Here is a 14,584-nt window from a genome sequence, read left to right on the forward strand (position 1 = left end):
TGTGAACCTCTAGACTTTGAAAACAAATATAAAGCTTACCATTTTCTTTGACAGGTGAAGAAACTATAAATATAGATGCAGGCAATAGTGCTTACTGGCTGTTAGATGTTGTGCTAATTACTAGCTGCATAAAAAATGTGATGGTCGGGGAGCAGGGAAAATGAGATGGTGGAGTTGGAATACAAAACAGACAAGTAAAAAATTCTGAGAAGGCTAAGCACAAAGTACAGAGCACCACCATTCCAAAATTGAGATAGAGTACAGAGTAGGGAAAGGCACCTTAAGGAAATGGGAGATATTTGATCCTTTTTTTTGAAGGGTAAATAATACTAGATCAGATGATGTTCAAAAGTGATAGAATACCATACATAAAGGCACAGAAGCAAGACTGGTATATTTAGGGACCACAGTCATGTATTAATATTGCTTGAAAATAGGCTAAGATTAGATTGGGAGTGGCAAGCAAACATGCTTAACAGTGTATGAGGTCTTAAATGTGAGGTCATGAAGGGTCTTGAATGACAACTAGCAAATTTAGATTATTCTAAAGGCACCAGGGAATCACTGAAGATTTTAAGGACAAAAGTGATGTATGATGAGATTTGGATTCTAGAATGATTGTTTGGGGAGAACCTTGTTGGAGATATATAGCCAATAGGGAAATCTCTTTGGAGGCTTTTGAAGTACTTTAGGCAAAAAATGACGAGGGCCTAAACCCAATATATAACAGAAGATTTTGAGGGAGGTTTAGAAGATATTCTTGACTAGCATTGTAAGTGGGAGATGAGGGAGAAAGAGGAGTGAAGAGTAACTGTGGGCCTCCTGGACATTTTAGATAGACTTATAGTGAGTGCCCAGTTCCACTGATAGGAGGAGACAGATTGTTTATATGTGAACAGTGAACTTATGCCCATGTGATCAGTACAAAACAGTTAAGACCATAAGCTGTAGCAAATGGGTTTAAAAGTTAGAAACACAGGAGATGTCAGTGACTCTTCTTTTTTTTTTTTTTTTGGGTCCGGTCGTGGGGCCTGAACTCTGGGCCTGGGCGCTGTCCCTCAGCTCTTCAGCTCAAGGCTAGCGCTCTACCACTTGAGCCACAGCGCCACTTCCGGCTTTTTTCTTTTTGCTTATGTGGTGCTGAGGAATCGAACCCAGGGCCTCATGCATGCAAGGCAAGCGCTCTACCACTGAGCCACCTTCCCAGCCCCTCAGTGACTCTTCTTAAACTCAAAGCTAGGTCTTGAGAAATTTAATTGTCTGTCTTGGTACTCAATAGGAGATTTTGACAGATTTCTCATTTTTCTGGGTTGCATTAAGTATAGTCCAATTAAGATGCTAAGGGGAAAGCTGACCTCTTTAAAACATTCATCTGTACAAAGAAAGATTAGACCAACTTATATATTTTTCATTTATAGGTAATGAAGATGGTGATGACCTTAACAGCTGCAGAATCTGGCTGCATCCATTATGTCAAGAGATCCGGAGCAGCTCTTGACCCTGGCTGTGTAATAGCCAAAATGCAGCTGGACAACCCCAGCAAGGTTCAGCAGGTGAGGAGCTGAGGAGTATAGTTGTTTGGAGGGGCAGTTGCTTAATTTGCCAGTTTTTTCTTAAATTCTTTCATCCCATTCTAATGCCTAATGTTTGTCCCTGTGTGTAGAGCTAGAGTCTGTAATAGTATAAGACTAAGATTCTATAATGTCCTCTTTATGTTGACTGATTTTTAGTAGCTAGGTACAGTGAAGGATATTTCAATTTGCAGTAATATTTAAACGCTGAATAGAAGGTAATGAATAACAGTCTCTCATTGGGATTGACAGGCTGAGCTTCACACGGGTAGTCTGCCACAAATCCAGAGTACAGCTCTCAGAGGCGAGAAGCTCCATCGAGTGTTCCACTATGTCCTGGATAATTTGGTTAATGTGATGAACGGATACTGCCTTCCAGATCCTTTCTTCAGCAATAGGGTATGAATGATCTCTTTTGGGAAAGGGTGTAGAAATGGAGTAGCCATTCCCCAAAGTAGTTTTTAAACCTCAGGATCTTTCTAAGGGAAGGAAAGAAAGCTGTGTGGTCTGAAATTCCCACTTTTAGTTGCGGGATTTGAAGTTTTTACTTGCTTTTTAGCTTTTTAGTGGACTTCATGTGTACTTGAGAATATTGCGTTTTTTTTTTTTTTTTGGTCCTGGGGTTTGAACTCAACCTGGGCTCTGTCCCTGAGCTCTTCAGCTCAAGGCTAGCGCTCTACCACTTGAGCCACAGGGCCACTTCCAGTTTTGTGGTGGTTAAATTGGAGATAAGAGACTCATGGACTTTCCTGCCCAGCTGGCTTTGAATCATGATGCTCAGATCTCAGCGTCTTGAGTAGCTTGGATTAAAGGTATGAGCCACTGGTGCCCAGTGGGAATACTGCTTTTTAAACTAGAGAATAGGGTCAGTATTTGATGCTTACACTTGCAGGTTTAAAGTAATTATTATATGATAGTGAATTTAGATATTTTAGGAACTTTACTAACTATAGGTCCTGTTTAATTCATTCTTCTCAGGTAAAAGACTGGGTAGAACGGTTGATGAAAACTCTGAGAGATCCCTCCCTGCCTCTCCTAGAATTGCAAGATATCATGACCAGTGTCTCTGGGCGAATCCCGCTCAATGTGGAGAAGTCTATCAAGAAGGAAATGGCTCAGTATGCTAGCAATATCACATCAGTCCTGTGTCAGTTTCCCAGCCAGCAGGTACTTATAGGAAACACTATAATTATTTTCCAGACTACCCTTGGAGTTTATACTGTAGGATTCTTTGCTGTGTTTGGATACTGCTTGCTGTCTGGCGTAGTGCTTTTACAATTTTAAGCATTGCATCTTTCATAAAAATGCCTCAGCAGATGAGTTCAATAATGAAAGCACTGTATATGAAATGTAACCTATATAGATTTATTCTTAGGGCTGTTCCCTAATTAGAAATATTTTCATAAATTTAAAGGATAGTTTTAGTATTATCAGAGACTACCTCAATAGATAACGAGGTTTTTTGTTTTTCTTGTTGTTGTTGTTTTGACAGTCCTGAGGCTTAAACTCTGGGCTTCTTGAGCACAAGACTAGAAATCTACCTCTTGAGCCACAGCTCCACTTCCAGCTTTTTCTGTGATTAATTGGAGATAAGATTCTCATAGACTTCCTGCCCAGGCTGGCTTAGAACTGTGATCTTCAAATCTCAGCTTCCTAAGTGGAATTATAGGTGTGAGCTACCAGATCCCAGCTGGTTTCAGTTTTATTAGCCTGTAAAGCTGATGTATGTAGGGGCTAAAGCTGGGCAGTGCTGAGTAAAGTTTGGATCTTGACCTTAGATGCTTTTGCCCATCTGAGTCTCTAGGTAGATTATAGTTTTTGTGAACTCTCCATAAGTCCATCTGGAAAAGAGTAAAAAGAGACAAAAGTTGCATAAGCCCCTAAACTGTATTCAGTAATGTCTAGCTGCTGGTAATGTGTCAAATCAGGAATTGTCATGACTAAGAAGATTCCTAGAAGTGGTGCTTTAGAGACCAAAGCTTTTAGTCCCTTTTTTAGACTTGAGCTTCATTTCTTTTTCCTTTACATTCTTAGATTGCCAACATCCTAGATAGTCATGCAGCTACATTGAACCGGAAATCTGAAAGGGAAGTCTTCTTCATGAACACTCAGAGCATTGTCCAGCTGGTACAGAGGTACTTAACATGTAACTCCAGATTCCCAGAACTGTCCACTTCTGTACCTTCCTCTTCTTTTAAGTGGTCATAAAGAGATATACCTCAGGTCTGACTTTGAAAGTAAAAAGCAAATTTTATATTATAAAATACAATGTGTCTTTTAAATATTTTAGAATTATGACATAACTCATACTCATTGTGATTTTTCATTTTTTGGTTCTGGTTCTGGGGCTTGAACTCAAAGCTTAGGCACTGTCCTTGAGCTTTTTAGCTCAAGGCTAGCACTCTGCCACTTGAGCTACAGCTCCACTTTTGGCTTTTTAATGGTTAATTGGAGATAAGAGTCTCTGCTCTCTTGGCTGGCTTTGAATTACTATCCTTAGATCTCAGCTTCCTGAGTAACTATGCCTGGCTTTACTGTGAGTTCTTAATATTCTTTCTGTTAGTCACTTAGGCCCAGCAATTGTGTTCTGTTCTGTTCTTCCCTCCCTCCCTCCACTTCCTCCCTCCCTCCCTCTCTCCCTCTCTCCTTCTCTCTCTCTCTCTCTCTCCTTCTCTCTCTCTCTTTCTCTCTCTCTCTCTCTCCCTCCCTCCCTCCCTCTCTCCCTCCCTCCCTCCCTTCCTTCCTTCCTTCCTTCCTCTCCTCCCCTCTCCTCTCCTCTCCTCTCCTCCCCTCCCCTCTCCTCTCCTCTCCTCCCCTCTCTTCCCCTCCCCTCCTCTCCCCTCCTCTCCTCTCTCTTTTCTTTCTTTGTCAGTCATAGGGCTTGAACTCTGGGCCTGGGCACTGTCCCTGAGCTCTTCAGTTCAAGGTGAGTGCTCTACCACTTGAGCCACAGCACTACTTTCACTTTTCTGGTGGTTAATTGGAGATAAGAGTCTCAGTCACGTTTCTGCCTGGGCTGGCTTTGAACCATGATCCTCAGATCTCAGCCTCCTGAATACCTAGGATTACAGGCATGATTACAGGTGCCTGTCAGTGTTATTTTCTTAATTTTCATCCTAACTTTAAGGTACTTATAAAAGTTTCAGAAATTTCTTAGCCATTTCAAGAGTGTGTTAATAATTTGTACTCAGCAGTAGAAACTGAATCAGGATATCATTAATAAATATGGTTATGAAGTTTTTTTCTTTTGTTCTTATTTTTATTTCCTTTTTTTCCTTTATAATAGGTATTTTCTATAGAGAAATTAAGGCTTGCAGTTAATCTGGTTGTATGATTTGAATTAACAATCTGAAAATAGAAATCACAACCCTGCTCTAGAGCTTTAGATTCAAAAGGAAAAGTGGTTCAGTATATCTAGAAAATAAATTTGGGGGCTGGGAATGCAGCTTAAGGGTAGAGTGCTTGCCTAGCATGCATGAAACCCTGGGTTTGATTCCTCAGTACCATATATACAGAAAAAGCCAGAAGTGGCACTATGGCTCAAGTGGTAGATTGTTAGCCTTGAGTAAAAGAAGCTCAGGCACAGTGTTCAAGCCCCAGGGCTGGCAAACAAACAAACAAAAAAAGTAAATTTGTCTCAGGTTTATTATTTAATAGTGTTTGTCTATCAAATTTTCAGAAGAAACTTTTTTGTCTGCTTAGGTACCGAAGTGGCATCCGAGGCCACATGAAGGCTGTGGTGATGGATCTGCTCCGGCAGTACCTGAGAGTAGAGACACAATTCCAGAATGGTAAGCTTCTTCCTGGGGACTCCTATGGAACGCTTCTAACTCTTATCACAAACCCAGACCATGTAAGACTGTGCAACAGCTAAGCCAGTTCTTGCCTTTACCAGCACTTTCTTTGAAAAAGCATTTTACTTTTACCTCTCTCAAAATCTAGACCCACTAGTGCCATGGAAAGAGCAACAATAAAACACAGCTTGATGAAATTGTAAACCCATTGACTTCTGGGAAAGGCCTGAGATAACCTGTCTACTAGAGATTAGCATTCCCTATTGACATCTTCTTGTCCTTGTATAGTGAGAGTTGGTTGGGTCATGACCAGGCTGAAATTGAAATTTCATTTGTGAAGAGCTTGCCTCTCAGCACCTAATCCATATATTGAGCCACAGGCATAAGGGAAGGTTCAGATTTTGCACTATTTTTTAGTATATCATTTAGGTGGAATTTTTTTCCCCCGACTTTATGAAGAGCTTTACTAAATGATGTATTGTCTTTAAGTGTGAATTATGTTGGCTGGAATTTTAAAGCTATGTACTGCTGGTGTTGCTTCCTGCCACAAGATGGCAGTTAAACACCATGGAATTGAAAACATTAGCTGAGATTGTCTCCTATTTGTTCTGGTCTCATTTAAGAGATAATTCTGTCACTGGCAGCCAGCAAAATTCCTGAACTAGATATTAGTAAGTTGAATTCGGCAATGTATAAGATAATATGTCATAACTAAGTTAGCTTTAAATTTTGGGATTTATGTAATTTATCATGTAGTAATAGATTAAAGGAGGAATAAACATGTGCATGATCTCAAGATATGTGAGGAAAAGCAAAGGTGAACATTGATTCATGATAAACTCTTGAAAATAAGGAAGAATGATTGGAACCATTCTTTTTTGCAATATTGGGGATAGAATCCAGGGCCTTGTGTATGCTGGAGAAGTGCTCTGCCACTGAGCTATAGCCCTAACCTTCAAATGGAGCTACTACAGGATATATATAGTTAGGTGGCTTTTTTTTTTTATTCTTTTTATTTTTTTAAGTAAACAGTAGGCAAGAAGTTCTCCATGTAGGTAAGGGTCATGTTATGGCCCCTCTTATCTACTATACTAACCACTTACAACCCTGGTCAGTGTTCCTGGCATAAAGAAAAGAAGGTATGAGCTGACACAGAGTTGGGAGTATTCTGGAAAGCATTAAAAAAAAAATTATTGTAAAGGTGACATACAGAGGAGTTACATTTACATAAGTAAGGTAATGAGTATGAGAGCATGGTTTTAAAAATTAATAATAAAGCAAAGATACTTGGTATTGATATTGGATTGATGTCCTGTACAATAAAGCAAGAAAGGAGGATTAGAAAGGAGTAAGACTGCCACTGATAGACATGATGTCCACTTGAAAAGCTCAGAGTATACAGATTTATTAGTAAATTATTTAAAGCCCAACAAAATTGTTGGCTGCAAAAGTCAACATATAAAATCTCACTGTAAAGTGCTTATCTAGCATGTGGAAGGCCCTGGGTTTGATCTGCAGTACCACCATCATCTAAAAAAAAAAAAAAAAATCTGGTGGGAATGTGGCATAGTGGTAGAGTGTTTGCCTACCATGCATGAAGCCTTGGGTTCAATTTCTTAGTTTCACATAAACAAAAAAGCCAGAAGTGGTGTGGTGTCTCAGGTGATAAAATGCTAGCCTTGGCAAAAGAAGCTTAGGGACAGTGAGTAGACCCTGAGTTCAAGCCCCAGGATTGGCAAAACAAAACAAAAAAACAACCCTGACATGGTAGTATAGGCCTTTGGATGTAGAAGCAGGAGAATTATGAATTTGAGGCCAGCCTGTATGTATGTATAGTATGTCCCTGTCTCAAACCCTTTTCTGCCAAGAAATTGGTTTGTAATTTTTTTAATGCAGTAGAACAGTTGTTTAGAGAATAAATTTTAGAAACATACACTTTTTAAAATAGCAACCAAAATATAAAGTAAATGTGCCAGACTCTTTTTAGAAGAAATTCTCTTCAGTGACTAATAGTAAAGAATATCCATGTAATTATCAAAATCTTAGTTTGGAATATGTACTATTGCAAAGGTATTACTTCTCAAATTCATCTGTCGGCTCATTGACATTCTCATTACTAATATGCTGCTGGAGTTTTTCATGCCAGTTCAAAAATTTACATAAAAGTCTTCCAATAACCAAGTATTTCTGAAGAAATAAGATTTACTTGATGAGATATCAAGATCTAACAAAAAGCCATATTAAGCAGTTATTACACTTGTGTAGGGACAAATTTATAGATCAAAGAAGCTTAAAAACCTAGAAACGGACCTATACATATGTGAAACTTATTTTGTGGTAGAGCAGGCATTGTAGATTGAAGAAAGCATAGACTTTTTCTGTAAATAATACTGGGATAGTGAGTTATTGCCTTTTTTTAAAGGAGAGGTAGAAATAATTGAATCCCTATTTTATACCATACATAAACAATTTTAAATGAATTGGAATCAAACATTTGCCAAGGAAGGAAAACTTATTAAGTTTATAGAATATTCTTATGATCTCAAGTACATAACAAGTACAGCCTAAAGGAAAAGGTTGATTCGTTCAGTCTCACTTAAGAACTTCTGTTTAGAACTGAGACTCCAGTGAGTATGAGGCCTTGAGTTCCAATTTCATTACCACTTCAAGAAAACAGCTGCATTAAAATATATCATTAAGAGACTAAATAAAATACAGGCCCTCGTGTGAGAGAAGGTATTTGCAAAATAGACAACTAACAATTTGTATTTAGAGCCTGTTTGAGTCAATAAGTAAAAAACAAACTAATAGAAAAAGGGATAAAAGATAGAAAAAGGTATTTCAGATATCTTTTATGCAAATTATCCCTAAATGTACAATAAGACATGCTACTTACCAGATAAATGTGAACCAAAAACACAGTGTGATTGGCAAAGTCATATCATCATCTTTTATAGTTCCTGTAAGTGAGAGTACAGATTGTTGTGACTGTTTTGGAAAATGGTTTGTCAATATCTAATAAAGTTGAACTTTAACTTTTTTTTCCAACCTAGTTATTTTACCCCAAGGTGTAATATACTTTAGAGAAACTCTTTTACAGTCATTTATTAAGGGACAGATACGGGACTGTTTGGTGTCATCACATTTCCAAAATGCTAGAAAATAATCTATAGATTATTTTATTGTATTATTTATCATATTATTATATTATTTATTATATTATTATACTATTATAATCCATAGAAATAGACTATTGATTTCTATGATGTTTTTAAAACATTATTACATATACATTGAAAATGGATGAGTCAAGGTATACCCATAAACTAGCAGGAAAAATTAAATTAAAAAAATGTAAACTGAAGTAAAAAGCAAACGAAGGATTATTGTGAAAATCAACTTAGTAATTTTTTCTGAGGGGAAAAACAGAAGTTTTCAAAGGAATTAAGCTATGCTATTAAAGTTTAATAGCTTTCAGTCTGGACATGGTAGAACCTGCTATAATCTCAGCATTCAGGAGGTTAAAGCAGGAGGAGTTCAAGATGAGCAAGGCCTTATCTCAAAACATACCTTTGGAATAATACATGGATATTTATTTATTTTGACTGTTGACATATATTTTATTCTATGTATATAACAGCACAGTGAGGGCTGGGGTAGTGAATCACCTGGCTAGCACATAGAGAACCTGAGTTGAAACCCAAGTACTAGACTCCCTATAAAAAGTAGCTTTGAAATAACACGTGGACATTTATTTCAATTGTTAGTATATATTTTATATATTCTTCTGTGTGTGCAACATGTGTATGTATATATACATATATATATACATACACATGTGTATACACACATCACAATAGTTTTTATAAAGAGAATGCTTGGTATCAGTGCTTTCTTTCTTACTTTTCTATTACCCTGAATACCTGTGCACTTTTTCATTTCTTCTCTTCCTAGTAATTATATTGCTAAAGTATTTTCCTGTTGTTACTTCAAAATTATTTCTTAGTAGGAAGAAATATGAAATTATTTAGGTCAGGTTGTGTGTGTGTGTGTGTGTGTGTGTGTGTGTGTGTGTGTTTTGTTTGTTTTTCTGTGCTAGTACGGGGGCTTGAACTCAGAGCCTTGTACTCTCATTTGGCTTTTTTGCTTAAGGTTGGTTCTCTACCACTTGAGCTGTATCTCTACTTCTGACTGTTTTCTGGTTAACTGAAGATAAATGTTTCTTGGACTTCCCTGTCAGGGCTGGCTTCAAACTACTATCCTTAGATCTCAGCCTCCTGAGTATCTTTGATTATAGGTGTGAGCTACCATTTACTGGCAAGACAACCAGTTTTATGTAGTACTGAGAATTGAATGATCTTTGCACATGCTAGGCAAGTGTTCTACCACTGAGCTGCATTCCCTAGCCCAAGGACAATCAATTTGTAAACAGCTTCCATTTTGTTTTAAAATGATCTTTTATGAAATTAGCATTATAATCCACAGTTTTCAAAGTATATTTTACATTTATTTAAAAATGCTATGTCAATCTTTGTATTTAAAACAGATCAACTAAGATACCTTAGTCAAATACTAGTAATCTAGGAAACCATGGTAATACAGTTTGAGCATCACTGTTCTGGTTTGTAACTTAATGTGGAACCTCAACTGAGGTGGTAATCGTTTAGTATTTTTTTTTAATTTCATAAATTGCTGATCATGAATATTTAAATGCTAATTCTTTTCTAAGATAACTGTTTGTTTGCTTGCTTGCTTGCTTTCCTTCCTTCCTTCCTTCCTTCCTTCCTTCCTTCCCTCCCTCCCTCCCTCCCTCCCTCTTCTTTCTTTCTTTCTTTCTTTCTTTCTTTCTTTCTTTCTTTCTTTCTTTCTTTCTTTCTTTCTTTCTTTCTTTCTTTCTTTCTTTCTTTCTTTCTTTCTTTCTTTCTTTCTTTCTTTCTTTCTTTCTTTCTTTCTCTACCACTTCAGCTACAGCACCACTTCTGGTCTTCTGGTGGTTTATTGGAAATAAGAGTCTCACGGCTGTCTTTGAGCCATAATCCTCAGATCTCAGCCTCCTGAGCAGCTAGGATTACAGGTGTGAGTCACTGGTGCTCAGCAATAACCTGTTTTCTGAAGAAGTAAATATTACTTACATATCTGCAATATACTGGAAGCTTACATTGATGTTGCAGAGCACAACTTTACTACATAGAACTAACCTGACCCTTATGGCCTTCCAGAAGGGGCAGGCAGGTGCAGCCTCAGCTGTACTCTAACTAGAAACCTTTTCACTTAATGCAAGATTCTCCTTAATCTATACCTTGGTTTGCATTTGGAGTTCCTAGAAATTGGTTAGCTGTTTCATGGGGTTGCAAGTTGATTCCTGAGGTAGCAGTCACACTTCTTGCTGGTATTGATACAATTGGTGTGATTTTGTTTCCTAGTTGAATTAAGCATTTTTTCAATGTGTCAGTATGCAATCAGAATCTTAAATCGAGGTAGATCTTAAAGATCAAGTTCAGTGTTTTTGATGTTTTTAAGGAAATTTTTAAGGATATTTGTTCTAAGGAAATTATTCCTTGAATCTAAATGAGAATGTTTAGAGCAAGGATGATATTAGCATTATCTACCCTTTCTCCAGTCTTTATGCCACATTCCATCCCCCCTCTTTTTTTGGGGGGTTCTAAAACTGCAGACCTCATGCTCTCTGCTTTTTTTTGTTCAAGGCTAGTGCTCTGCCATTTGAGCCACACTTCTTCCTCCCCGCCCTACATTTCTTTAATACAGTGAAATTGAGGTCTAGAAAGGTCAAATGATTTGCCCAAGACCACACAGTAAGTGGGTCACAGAGATAGACCTTGAGTCCAGATCTTACATGATGATCCTCCTGATTTCTCATTCACTGCTCCCTTTACTAACCTACACTGCCAGTTCTGTATAAATCTATTCAATCTCAATTCTTATCAGGTAAATGATAGACATTAAGAAACAAATAGTGTTTAAATGTAAGCCTTTATACAAGGGTGAAGACCAGCTCTTTCTGATGCTTGCAGGTCACTATGACAAATGTGTGTTTGCCCTCCGGGAAGAGAACAAAAGTGACATGAACACTGTACTGAATTACATCTTCTCTCATGCTCAAGTCACCAAGAAGAATCTTCTGGTTACAATGCTTATTGTGAGTATCATTTTTCAGCACCTGTAAGGATGATCAGTGATATTTAAAAGGTTGTCCCATTCCCTGTCCTCCCTAGCCCCATGCCACAGTCAGAGGAAAAGCCTTTAAATTATGAACTGAGTAGATTTTTTTTTGTGGATTATCAATTTCTTACATCTAATTTTACACTTAATCTGAAGAAATTCACTAGTTAGAAATGTATTGTTCTGGTTATTACCTGATAATTATGCATATAATATTTACAGCAAGTCAAACCTCTTGACCTTACTTAGAAGTGCCTTTCACTTTCCCATTGCTACTGTGATCAGTAGCTTTATTTTTGTTGTGTTTTTAATTTTTGTGCCAGTACTGCGTTTTGAACTCAGGCCTGGGTGCTGTTTCTTAGCTTTTCACTCAAGGCTAGCATTCTACCACTTGAGCTATAGCTTCACTTCTGGCTTTTGCCAGTTAATTGGAGAAAAGAGTTTCGTGGACTTTGCAGCCCTGGCTGTCTTTGAACCTTGATCTTTTGATTTCAACCTCTTGAGTAGCTAGGATTTATAAGCATGAGCCACTGGTGCCCAGCATGGCAGTAGCTTTAAAAATGTATTTTCCTCTAATCAGTAAGTTGTTTCTCTTTTTTTTTTCTTTTCCCATTTTAATTCTTGTTTGTTCCATAGGTATAAACAATAAATCTCATGTTAATTTAAGTTATGAATTTAATACTGGTCCTCCCCTACCAAAGAAATTCAAATTTATTCTGCATCTTCTTTGGTCTTTTTTTTTTTGTTTTATTTACGTGAAAATCTACGCTCTGATTATTGTATTGGTAGGAGATATATTATTTTGTCCCTATAAGCTAGTAATATTAGAATTAAGGGCTCAAGCCTATAATCCTAGCTCTTTGGGGAACAGAGACTGGGGATTTAAGTGCAAGGTCAGCCTGGGCAAAAATAAGTTTGCAAGACTATCTCAACCAATGGCTAGGTATGGTGGCACAGTCCTGTTATTTCAGGTATAAGTGAAGCACAATAGCTAGGAGTAGTGGGTAGTGGTGTGTACCTGACAAACCCCAGTGAAATAGGGAAGTATAAGTGGTAAGATCACAGGCTAGCTTATGCATGAAGGGAGGCCCTATCTTGAAAATAAACAAACAGTGGAAAAACAAGCTGGCTGTTGTAGGTCCAGTATGAGAGTGCCTGTCTAGTGAGCATGAGGTCTTAAGTTCAGTTCTAGTACTGGTTAAAAGAAACAAAGAGAGAAAGAATCAGGGATGAGATCAGAAAGTTGTTTATAGGACTAATGTACTTAGGACTTGCAGACTTGAGATTTGTGAAGTTCATTTGCAAGACCTTCACTCCTTGATATTTCTAGTTGATTTAATTCTAGGAATCTGAGAACAATAGGATTTAGAGTCTCTTACTGTGGTTCTGAACAATTGCCTTGCTACATATTTGTCTTTTTATGGGACTATAGGACCTTTTTATTCTTTGAGTTTCCTTTGGTCCCTTTGAATAGTGGGCTTTCCTTTTGTTACTTTAATTCTATTATTTCCTTCTTGGAGAGAAGAAAAATCCCACAAATCACTGCTGCCATTTTTTTATGTCATACTTCTAAATGAAGGAAAACTATCTCACACCTTAGGCTAACAATGTTGCCACTCAGCCATCTGCCTAGAGTGTTAACTCTAAAAGACAATGAATTTTAGATAGCCACTTAAAAAATATGTAATTATAAAAAAATGTATAATTACAGAGACAGTTCATTACCTTTGCTACCCTGGAATAGCTAGATGGTGAAGAAACCACAAGATACATTTGAGAAAGGGAAAAAACACATATTGGAAGTGTATAATATTTTAACTTCTTCAAGTAAAAGCTTCCTGCAAAAAAATTATGTAATATGTGGCAACTTGCTAATTTCTTCTCAACCAAAAGAGGGAACAAATTTCTGACTTTTTTTTCCTTCAAATTTTAATGCAAGGCTTGTTAATTCTTATTTAGATAAAGTTAAGACTTTCCAGCAGAAATGGGTAATGACAAGAAGGTAGAAGAATCCATCAGTTTGGACCCAAAATAGGATGGAATTCGCCTTTATAGGAAGCTAATTATAGTGAATTTTTCATCTTATTATGATTACCTTTTTAAGAACTTAACAGTTTTCAGCACTAAAAATAGACCAAAGCCCAGAATCCTTGGAGCAGCAGAAGAGTAATGATCGTCCAGGACTGTCGCTGGGTTTCTTAAATTCTAATTTGTAAGATATAGGGGCTTGGCTCGCTCCTTTTGCGGAGTGATTGTAAGTAACGCTTGCCTTAAGAATCTCATTATTGGAACACGGAGCCATATTTCCTCTGAGAATTCTGGAGTAGCTCTGAGCCGGGGCTGTTCATTTCTCAAGTAATCACGCTGGTGTGATGGAGAGAGAAAATGGCAGCTGTTCGGAGCTCAGGCCTTCAATTTTCTTCAGAGTCCAGTCACTCAAGTGTGTAATTACACGGGGGTGCTGCAGAGGCGTTGGGCCCTGTCAGAGAACTGGTTTGAGGCTTTGCTTTCTGCTTTTGCCAGGCAGGACAGGCAGAAGCCAATGGGACCCTGACTTGCTGCTTTTCTTTTTTACCACTGCCTTGTCATTCTGATTACTTCTTACTTGCATGGATAGTACCCAAACTTTCTTTCCAATGAACTGAGTGAGCTCTTTGGAGAAAAGGGCTCCTTGAGGGTATCTGGGTTTGGATGGATAGGATAGGAGGAGGAGGAAGAGGGACTAAGAGGCTGAATTTGGAAACCTGGCAACTAGATTATTTTGACATCTTCACATTTTTTCCCTCTAAAACATAAAATGAAACTCAGCCTAATAGGATATATGGGTTTTACATGTTACAATTTTTTTCAAATATCACTTATTTTTAACCTCATCTTAGAGATTTGGAAATGAAGAAATGAATTGACATAACTGAGCTCAGTGTCAGCCAGTGGTGACTTATGGATCAGGGAAAATCTCACAGGCTTTTCCTTTCTGAGCCAATATTACTGAATGCCAGACATGTCTTTCTCTTTTCCTCTTCAAAAGTGGCTGGCTGT

The 14,584-nt window shown here is 37.7% G+C and overlaps 1 protein-coding gene across 3 annotated transcripts in view; it reads left to right on the forward strand.

Moving 5' to 3' along the window:
- Acaca (acetyl-CoA carboxylase alpha) overlaps window positions 1–14,584 on the forward strand; it is a 298,410-nt gene that overhangs the window by 133,981 nt on the left and 149,845 nt on the right. For all 3 annotated transcript variants that reach the window (XM_042690979.1, XM_042690996.1, XM_042690985.1), the window contains 6 exons: window positions 1,419–1,553; window positions 1,824–1,970; window positions 2,550–2,738; window positions 3,606–3,706; window positions 5,274–5,362; window positions 11,398–11,522. In XM_042690979.1, the coding sequence (XP_042546913.1) occupies window positions 1,419–1,553; window positions 1,824–1,970; window positions 2,550–2,738; window positions 3,606–3,706; window positions 5,274–5,362; window positions 11,398–11,522 (786 nt within the window). The remainder of the gene's footprint in view (window positions 1–1,418; window positions 1,554–1,823; window positions 1,971–2,549; window positions 2,739–3,605; window positions 3,707–5,273; window positions 5,363–11,397; window positions 11,523–14,584) is intronic.

This window comes from Dipodomys spectabilis, unplaced genomic scaffold, assembly GCF_019054845.1.
Source record: "Dipodomys spectabilis isolate Male_0828 unplaced genomic scaffold, ASM1905484v1 ptg000004l, whole genome shotgun sequence".
In the NCBI taxonomy this organism is placed as follows: Eukaryota; Metazoa; Chordata; class Mammalia; order Rodentia; family Heteromyidae; genus Dipodomys; species Dipodomys spectabilis.